Consider the following 10090-nt stretch of genomic DNA (forward strand, 5'->3'; position numbering starts at 1 on the left):
TGTAGCTAACATATAGTGCAGATATAGATGCTTCCATCATCAGAGAAAGTTACTATCAAACAGCGCTGTACGAGTATAAAGAAACTGAACTTGTCTAGGCAGATTCTGAAAATGCAAACCTGCTTTTAGGGCTATTGATGGAATCTTTTCTGCCTTCTGTCTTCAAAATCGAAAGGGTCAGAATTTTGATCTATCATTAAAAATAACAGCTTTTGTTATTTTTGTATGCTTTTGATTTGGGAAGAGTTTAGTCTTCTTTCCTGCTGGCTTACTTTGGAGAACACCTCTCAGCCTTCTAAATAAATGTGTCCTCTACATATTTGTATAGAGCGTATGTTGTCGGCACCAAAGTCACACTGGGATAAAATCTATTTACATATAATGAGCATTTTTTCGGAATGAACAAGTCTTCTGTTTTACTTAAACTTTACATGCCATATTAATTGTCCCTTTTTGGGGGGCCTGGATAAAAAGTTGGAAAGTTGCTTTGTCCCCTTTTGTTGTCATTAACTCCTCAAACTCCAAAGTTGTGTGTTTAAGAGTAGATTTAGTAAATTGTTGCTAGCTGACCCTTTACTATTATGAACATTTTTAAATTATAAAATAAGAATTAAGGGAAAAATCAAATGTTATAAATTTATTTGGGACATGTATTGCCACCACTTTGGAAGCCTTTGAAAATTCAAGCAGAAATCAACACACTTCCATCTTTTTTTTTTTTTACTTTCAATAAATAATATCTTCGTGTATATGTATATATAGATAGATTTAATTAATGAGTCATTTAGCAGGGCTTTTAAATTTTATACTGCATTCATCCAACACAGCTCTTTCCAGATTGATAGTATGCAAATGAGGTAAGAATTAAGGCAAACCCAAAAGGCATGCAAATGTAGTACATCTATATTCACTGATAATACAAGCTCTTATATGCGGACAAACACAGGAGGCAAGGGCCCCTCTGAGTGTCTGTCCAGTACTATTTTACAGGAGAGTGGTGACAAAGCTTACAATTAAGTTACATTACTGTGGGGGTCTCAAGTGCTACTACCATTATGTAATCAAGGAGACATGAACATTAGCAAAACATAAACAAGAAATCATATAACTCTTTGCAGCACATTTCTGCCCAGGCTTTGGAGGAGGAAGGGTTTTTTTTTTTTTTTAATGAAATGATATTACATATATCACATTGTGGCAGGTTGTTCATTTTGTTTTATAACATATGCTGTTAAAATTCATTAGCAAATGACATTCTCATGCACACAAGTGTTTCAAACACAAGAAGCAAGTCCATTTAAAGGTAGTCCAAGCAATATTTGTGTGTGTGTGTGTGTGTGTGTGTGTGTGTGTGTCTGTGTGAATAGCTGCAGACTGAATGGAACATTGAGATGTTTTTGCAGTCCATAGCATTGACATCAGCTCATTTCTGAATGTCGCACTGCAGAAGTAATACAATGGAAGGGTCGCTCTTTGCAGCTTCTTTGAATTCATCCAGTGTAATCTGGTCATCTTTGTTCTTATCCATCTTGCTGAAAATCTTGTCTACTCGCTGCTCGGGTGTGAGGCCATCCTCGTTCATTTTCATCATGATCACAGTGCCCACCATTTTGTAGATAGCCTTTGGGAAAAGAATATTGAAGATGGTGTTACCAGAGACCCCGGAGAACAGAGAGAGCTCTTCCTGCCTCCATTTCACCTGACTGGACCCTGCCCACCACCCATGCCTCAGCTTCCTTTTCCCCAGAGGAGTCTCATACCTTGTGCTGCAAGTTCCCATGGCAACCCCTACCCCCACCCCCATCAGAATACATCTAACCCTTGACTTGAATAACTGTTTTGTCTTCCCCACCAGAGAGTACATTCTTTGAAGCTAAGAACCACGTGTTTTGCTCACTCCTGTAAGTCCAGGGCTTGGTACAATGCCTGGCACAGTAGGTTTTCAATAAATAGTGACTGAATGAAAAAAAACCCATTTAGTTTGCTGGAGCACAGGACGTGGGGTGGGGAGCAGTAGCAGGGAGGGACAAGTGAGGTGCTGGTGAAAGACGAAGCTGGAAACAGAGAAGCAAGAAGCAGACTATTATAAAGTTCTCTCAAGATATGATAATTTAAATTTATTTCAAATGACTCCTTAAATGGTATTCAGTAAGAGTGCTATAATCAAATACGTGTGAGTCTTGTGACCAATTGGATATAGAAGAATTTTGGATGACCCCCAGGTTTCTGGCTGGAGGAAGTGGGTAGAAAGGGTTGCTCAGTGGTGAGACCAGAAATCATGGATTAGGAACAGGTTCAGGGAGGAAAGTGAAGAGTTCCATTTTAAGCATTCTGAGTGTGAGGTGTGGATGACAGTCAACAGGCACTAGCCTGGGAGATTCAGAAGAAGATGAAATGTGGTCCCAGCTGATGAGGAGCCTAGAATCTACTGATGGCCAAGTAAGGCGTATTATTAAAATCAAGCTCTGAAAGAAGGTAGTTTAGGAAGAACTGTTGGTCAGGGACTCTGTTCTAAAGTTAAAAAATGTAGTGAGAAGATTCCAATTATCCAGGTCAATTAATGGTCAGCAATTAATTCTCAATATGGGAATTTCCTAGGTGGAAATAATTTCGTTTCTTAGAAACGTATCTTAAAAAATAAATGCCCATCTATAAAAACACTTGAATGGGAATGTTCATAGCAGCATTATTAATAATAGCCCCAATGTGGAAACAACACAAGTGCTCATCAACTGGTAAACACCAAGGTCAAGGGTTCCCCACACCAGCCAGCCTCCAATGAAACAAAACAACAAAACTGGTAAACAGATAAACAAAATATGGTATATCTGGAATACTATTTTAGCAACAAAAAGTAATGAAATACTAATAAATGCTACAACATGGATAAAACTCAAAAAAAAAAAAAAAAAAAGAAGAAGCCTGACACAAAAGGCCATATATTGTATGGTTTCATTTATGTGAAATGTCCAGAATGGAAGCCAAATCCATACAAATAAAGCAGAGTGGTGGTTGCCTAAGTCTTGGGGGAACAGGCAGGTGAGCATGAGTGATTTTATTGGGGGAATGAAAATGTTTTAAAATTAGATTATGGTGATGGCTTCACATCTCTGTAAGTTTACTAAAAAATCACTAAATTGTACACTTAAAGTCGGTGAATTTACGATCTGTACATTATAACTCAACAAAGTTGTTTTTTTAAAAAATGCCTATTAGAGAGAGTAAGCCACTAGCAAGTGCTTCATTTTACAAGTTAAAATGTCCATTGAGATGAACTAATTTTTGTGTGTTCACTTTTGTAGCTAGCTCGTGTGGATTTATGGTGGAAAAATCTAAGAAATTTGCCTTTAAAAGAGGCAGACTATTGAAATTTCATTTTGTGGACAATTGGTAGACAGGCCCAGGTGAGCTAGAAGCCTGAGTGGTGATGAGGGATAAGAAGAGACTGTGCATTAGACCTGGGATTTAAAGAGACAAATGGGCCATCTAGAGTGTAAGCCATTCTGACCCTGTCCTTTAAAAGGTGAAATCAAAAGGCCTCACATGAGGCAATACATTTGAAGACAGTGAGCAAGACAAATGCTCTATTAATAAAGTCAAGGTAATTAAAAATGTAATCATGAGAGATCCCTCTGGGACGTCAGCTAGCGCCTGTGAAAATGGCAGGTTCTCATTAACCGCAAGCAGCTCTGCAATGTGGACCGTGACCACGACAACAAAGGAAGATCATTCCAGATGCAGATGCTTAAATGACATCAACACAACTGAGGGCGTGCCAGACTCGGAACTAACTATGAACCTGCCCCTGATGAATCTACGGAATCCCTTTAGGCACATACACTCCAAGAGGCACTTCCCAGCATGTATGAAAAATGTTTAGCATGATCTCTGCCAGCAGGATATGTTATCACATGTGCCTAAGAAGAAACATCCTCTCATTCAATCAGAACTTGTGGACCTGTTAGGCCTGTGCCCAACACGTCAAGTCAGACACGCTGTCTCTTGGGGGTTTCCCTGGCCCTTTGCTGTTCTTTCTTCCTACTGACCCCTGCCCTGCTATCAGCACCTGCCTCACTCTACTGTCAGTGCCTGTTTACCTCTCTGGGTACCCAGACATGGGTCAGTGGGCTCCTGTGTCCTTTCATGTCCGTCTGTCAGCCACCTTGCAGTGAGGCCAGTGCCTAGAGAATGGCCGACACAGACTATGACAGTTTAGAGGGGCTGGAGAACTCTGAGGTCAAGTGGGCCGGGAAGGCTCCTTGGATGGGGTGAGATAACCTAGACTCTGAAAGGGGAGAGGATTTGGATGAAGGACATTCCAGGTGAAAGGGGTGGTCTGAGCAAATGTGCCCAGTCAGGTGTGCAAGGGTGAGGAGCCAGAGATGGGCAGAGAGGCTGGAACTGGTGAGAAAGGGCACAAAGAGATCTGCGTGCCTGTGCCTGGGGGCATGTGGCACCGCGACGGAGAGAGTTTTGGTTGAATGAACGAGAAGCTACTGAAGCACAAAAATGCCACAAGGAGACTAAGAACGTTGATCTGTTGGCCACAAACATGATGGCTGAGCAAAGGGGAACCTGGAGGCAGGGAAATATGCAATGGCACAGGTGATAAGGGCCAGAACGCTGGGAAATAGTGGTGGGAAGCACACCGGGAGGGAGTGACACGGGGAAGGGCAAGGGTGGCAGCCGGGACACAGCTGACTGGCTGGGGCTGGGAGCGTGGTATTTCTGAGGGAGCAAGTCTAGGGAGAAAACAAAGCAGAAGCTTAAAAACAGTCTGCGGAAATAGCTTCCTCTTGTTGAGTGTATGCCATGTGAGGGCACGTATGCCAGGTGCTCTGCAGGCAGTCTCACGTAACCATTCCCACATTCCCACGGACTTGCGGGAGGTTTTACTTATCTTTATTTTCTCGTGAAAAGCAGAAGCTTAAAGACAGTCTGTGGAAATAGCTTCCTCTTGTTGAGTGTATGCCATGTGAGGGCACGTATGCCAGGTGCTCTGCAGGCAGTCTCATGTAACCATTCCCACATTCCCACGGACTTGCGGGAGGTTTTACTTATCTTTATTTTCTCGTGAGAACACTGGGACATTGCTGCTCAAAGTCCCACAGCCAGAAAGTGGCAGTGCCAGCGTCCGACTCTTCAAGCTTCCTTCTATGGCCTGAATATTTGTGTCCCCCCAAAATTCATATGCTGAAATCCTTGCCCCCAATGTGAGGGCTTTAAGAAGTGGGGCCTTTGGGAGGTGAAGAGGTCGTGAAGGTGGAGCCCTCATGGGTGGGATCAGTGCCCTTGTAATAGAGATGCTCCACTCCCTTCTAACCGGGTTCTTGTAGGGAAAATAGAATAGTTTAGTCAGGCCCCCTTGCCTCAGGTCTGGTTGGGGGTCGTGCAGCACATTCTTGGTAAACAAGTTGTGTGTGGGTGGAGTTAGTGCGAATGCATGCCAGTGTATCTTTTTAGTTTGTTGCAATTCGTGTGTGTTCTTCAGAGTTTGTGAAGCAACAACTGGATGGCAGAGCTCAAGTCTAAAAATAGAGCACGTTTACTTTGCTGGCAGCTGCTTAGTTTTTCTTTGGACTTTGCCAGTAGCAGTTGAGTTTCTGAGTTTCTCTTTGGACTGCCTACCTCTTAGTGTGTGTGCTGAATGAAGACTATTCTTCCTTCAACCAAGGCTCCAAGGACCTTTTTCTGGTTACCTAGCTCATAGACCTGCGTGTGAAGGGTTTGTGACCCAGTCTGGACAATGAGCTTGAGAGGTCTGTGAGCTCCAGACCCACCCCTAGCTCTATAGTCATCATATGGTGGGGATGCCTGGCCCGTCTACCATGTGAAGACGTGGCAAGAAGGTGCCTCTGAGCACCAGAAAGCGGGCCCTCAACAGACACCAAAATTGCAGCACCTTGATTTTGGGCTTCCAGCCTTTAAAACTGTGAGAAGTGAATTTGTGCTGTGTACACAGGACCAGCCTGTGGTGTCCTGTTATAGCAGCCGGAATGGATGAAGACACTCCCCTGATTGCTGTCCCAAGCCAGGACAGACTTGGTGTACTGACTCGCCCTCCACTGTAAACAAGAAATCTGGACAAAAATGAAAGAACCAGCTGTTTCCAGACTTTACTGCTGACAGTGCAGGACTGAGATTCTTAAGGGAAGGGAACAAAGTAGATGGGCCCTGTGATCTCCTTGGCTGCCTGCCCAGAGGCCTTTCTGGATCCAAGCCATGCAGGGTGGCCTCCCCCAACTGCAGAGACAAGAGGGCTGGAGGGGAAGGCCGAGTGAGCCACAGCGGGGGGGCAGAGGACCCGAGAGGAGGGGGCTATGCAGAGAGAGAGAGTGCACTCCAGAAACCTGCTTGGGGGTTTCCTTAATCTCCGTGCAGAGGGTGAAACTCCAGGGAGAAGTTTCTGAACAGTAAACTGAACAACTCTTGGTGCTCACGCAAATCTACAGAACATTCTAGTTCTGACCAGCCAGAGTAAAGAGAGCTCACTGAATACCTGGGGCATTCAATAGGAGGGCTATTGCTCATTTCTCTTCTTTTTAAAGCAAAGCTCTCTGCAAGAGTTTTCTTTTTCTTTTTATTATTTTTTTTCCTTTTTGTCTTTTTTTTTTACTGACCGGTAATGGGATCACAACCATGGGGAGCCCGCTGCATGGGGGAGGGCAGTGAGGGCAGCGTGGGGGACAGAAGGGGTTTTGGCTACTGTTTCTTGCAATCATCCCCAGTTTTCATTTGGGGATCCAGCCTTCCATGAAGCTCAGCCCTTGGGGTCTGGTTGGGGCTTCACCCCAGCTCTGGGATGGAGCACCTGGCTCTGGCCAGAGCAAGTAGGTCATACATTTCTCTCCCTAGGTCATAGTGGTTGGTGCTGGGGTGGGTACACATGCCAAGACATTCAGTCAAAGAGAGTCATTGACCCCTCCATCAACCATTGAGTGCCTGCCAGCTCTGCAGGCACGGTCCTAGGTTCCAGGGAGAGGGCAGTGAGCGATCAAGCCGAGCTGGCATTCTATTATAAATTCTATTACATAAGGTAACGTGGGGCAGTGGTTTCATGGTATGGGGTGTGGGGATGAGACGGGCACATTTAGAATAGGGAGTGTGGGAAGGAAGACCTGGCTGAGAGGCGAGGTTCAAGGGAGGAGGGGAAGCCAGGGGAGGGCATTCTGGGCAGGGGGAGAGGAGTGGGAGGCCCTGAAGTGGGACCGAGCATTGGAGGGAAACCTAGAAGGCCGCACAGCCAGAGTGCAGCTGTGGGGAGGAGCGGGGAAGATCGAGGCCAGAGCCGGGGCAGAGGAACCTGGGATCACTGCGACCACGATTGAAAAAGGCGCCTGCTCCCTGTGACATAAGGGAAGCTGGAGGCATGCCCCCCATGCCCACCGCGGAAGCTGGCGGGGACAGGAGGGCCACTCCCCAGCAGAGCTGAGCTCAGCCAAGGGCCCGAAAAACTGGCCCTGACAACACCCTTTGCACAGAGTGAGGCTTATGTGTGCAGCAATCTCACTGTGACTGGGTGGCTGCTTAAAATGCCACCTCTCAGTGGGGGACAGAGACTGGAGAAGTCAAGGCTCGGTACAGGCGGCCTCTGTACAGATGACCTTCTGTGCACCCCTCTGTCTTTTTTTTTTTTTTTTTTTTGTCCNACATGGGATCCAAACCCTCGGCGGGAGCGCCACCGCACTCCCAAGTGGCGCACTCTCCAGTACGCCACCGGGCCGGCCCTCTGCAAGAGTTTTCTATACTCACTGTCTCTATGTCCTCTGCTGCCATTCTCTTGGGCTGCTGCGACCAGGATTTTGCCCCCAACTCCACTGAAACTATTCTCGACTAGTTCAGCAGTGGCCTCCAGGTTTCCAACTCCGACTGTCAGTTATGACCACTGTTTCTACTCTCCTGTGAATAGCATTTGGCACAGTTGCACGTTGCTTTCCCCTTGAAACATTTTCTGTATTTCCCTTTCAGGACTCCCCACTTTCTCTTTTTTACTTTGGCCTCACTGACGGTTCATTCTCCACCTTCTTTACTGATGCTCCTCCTGCTCTTCACCTCTTAACATTAGAAGCCCCAGGGCTCAGTCCTCTGGGAATCTCTTTTCTACTTATACTCTCTGCCTGGTTGATCTTATACGCCTTCGTTCATTTAAATATCTGAGTAAGTCCCATCACACGCAGGGCTCATTCCCATCAGACGGGGTAGAGGGACCTCACTGAATACACAAGTCAATAAGGACCCCAGAATGCTCACACCCAGAATGGTAATAGGGCTAAAGAATTCTAAAGAAAACCTGCTCCCTATCTGCCCTAACAGAGCCTAAAAACAAGTCTTAAAAAGGTCATATGAATCTACATGTAACTTACCTGCCTGTCAAAACAAATCTCAACACTCTTTTAAAGGAAGACAACAAAATACAGATCCTATAATGTAACATTCACAACATCTAGACACCAATCCACGTTATTAGATGTGCCAAGAAGCAGGAAAATGTGACTCGTAACCAGGTGAGGAATCAGCCCATAAAAGCCTCCCATGAGAATGCCCACATTTAAGAGGAGAAAGGAAGAAAGAACTAGAAGTGATGGAAGAGATGGAGAAAAACTAGGATTTCCCTGGAGACTGAGAAAGCAAAGCAGCCACTGACAGCCAGCAGCTGGTCTGGCACTGTCCACTAGCTTTGGTGCTGCTGTGAGCTGACTTGGCCTTTGAACACGACCAGAACACCTGGGACCATGATGGAGCAAGACAAAAACAGGACAGCTCCCTCATGTCTGCACACAGGCAAGACATTGTCTGAGCCACGAAAATACCCACTCCCTGCTGCAATATGAGTGACCACTGCTTCTTCACCAATTAGAGCTTCGCCTCGGTCCAGTCTGCCTTCCTTCTAGATGAGATTTGTTGAGTTACCCAGTCATGGATGTTTCCCCACTCTCTGGCAGTACCCAACCCAGAGTGAAACCCTGCCTCCTTGGGCCCTTCCCAAATCACCCTACCAAAGTCCAGGTTCTAAAGTCCTTTCTAACACCTGCTTACTTAGCGGCCCCACGTTTCCCTCACTGCAAGGAGTAATAAACTCAGTGTGTGCAGCTGCAGGTGTGTTCCTGGTGGATTTGGCTAAGGGCATTGACAAGGATTAGGGAGGAGAGTTCTGGTGAGAAAGGGATTGGTCAACATTGGGGAAAAAATGGCAAGAAGTCAAAGAGGAGAACAAACTTGGAAAAACCTATTTTGTAGGAAGGTCATAAAGACCTTGGGCAGAGCCAAGTGGAGCATGGACGATAAACAAGAGATCAAAGAGGTGGAAGGACTAGAACATGAAGCCACATGTTTAGAATGTGTGTGCTGTGTCTTTTCTGATAACCTGTTCAGAAGGATCTGCTTAATTGAATGAAGTGAGTACAGAGAACTAAGATTTAGGTTGCTTGGTGTGTTTGAAGGGGAGTGGGCACTGAAGACAGAGGGGAAGGGGCAGGGAGGGTGTGAAAGCGACAGGGCTGGGCCACAGAGGCAGGCATGGGGAGCCCGCTGCACGGGGGAGGGCAGTGAGGGCAGCGTGGGGGACAGAAGGGGTTTTGGCTACTGTTTCTTGCAATCATCCCCAGTTTTCATTTGGGGATCCAGCCTTCCATGAAGCTCAGCCCTTGGGGTCTGGTTGGGGCTTCACCCCAGCTCTGGGATGGAGCACCTGGCTCTGGCCAGAGCAAGTAGGTCATACATTTCTCTCCCTAGGTCATAGTGGTTGGTGCTGGGGTGGGTACACACGCCAAGACATTCAGTCAAAGAGAGTCATTGACCCCTCCATCAACCGTTGAGTGCCTGCCAGCTCTGCAGGCACGGTCCTAGGTTCCAGGGAGAGGGCAGTGAGCGATCAAGCAGAGCTGGCATTCTATTATAAATTCTATTACATAAGGTAACGTGGGGCAGTGGTTTCATGGTATGGGGTGTGGAGATGAGACGGGCACATTTAGATAGGGAGTGTGGGAAGGAAGACCTGGCTGAGAGGCGAGGTTCAAGGGAGGAGGCCCAGGAAGCCAGGGGAGGGCATTCTGGGCAGGGGGAGAGGAGTGGGAGGCCCTGAAGTGGGACC

At 46.5% G+C, this 10090-nt stretch overlaps 1 protein-coding gene across 1 annotated transcript in view; it reads right to left on the reverse strand.

Annotated features, from left to right (window-relative positions):
* Positions 1 to 622: 622 nt before the first annotated feature.
* Positions 623 to 10090, reverse strand: part of VSNL1 (visinin-like 1) — a 10953-nt gene continuing 1485 nt past the window's right edge. The window contains exon 2 of the mRNA XM_008578919.1: positions 623 to 1621. Coding sequence (XP_008577141.1) covers positions 1424 to 1621 — 198 coding nt within the window. The 3' untranslated portion in view covers positions 623 to 1423. The remainder of the gene's footprint in view (positions 1622 to 10090) is intronic.

The sequence above is a fragment of the Galeopterus variegatus genome, unplaced genomic scaffold, assembly GCF_000696425.1.
Source record: "Galeopterus variegatus unplaced genomic scaffold, G_variegatus-3.0.2 Scaffold1781, whole genome shotgun sequence".
Classification (NCBI taxonomy): domain Eukaryota; kingdom Metazoa; phylum Chordata; class Mammalia; order Dermoptera; family Cynocephalidae; genus Galeopterus; species Galeopterus variegatus.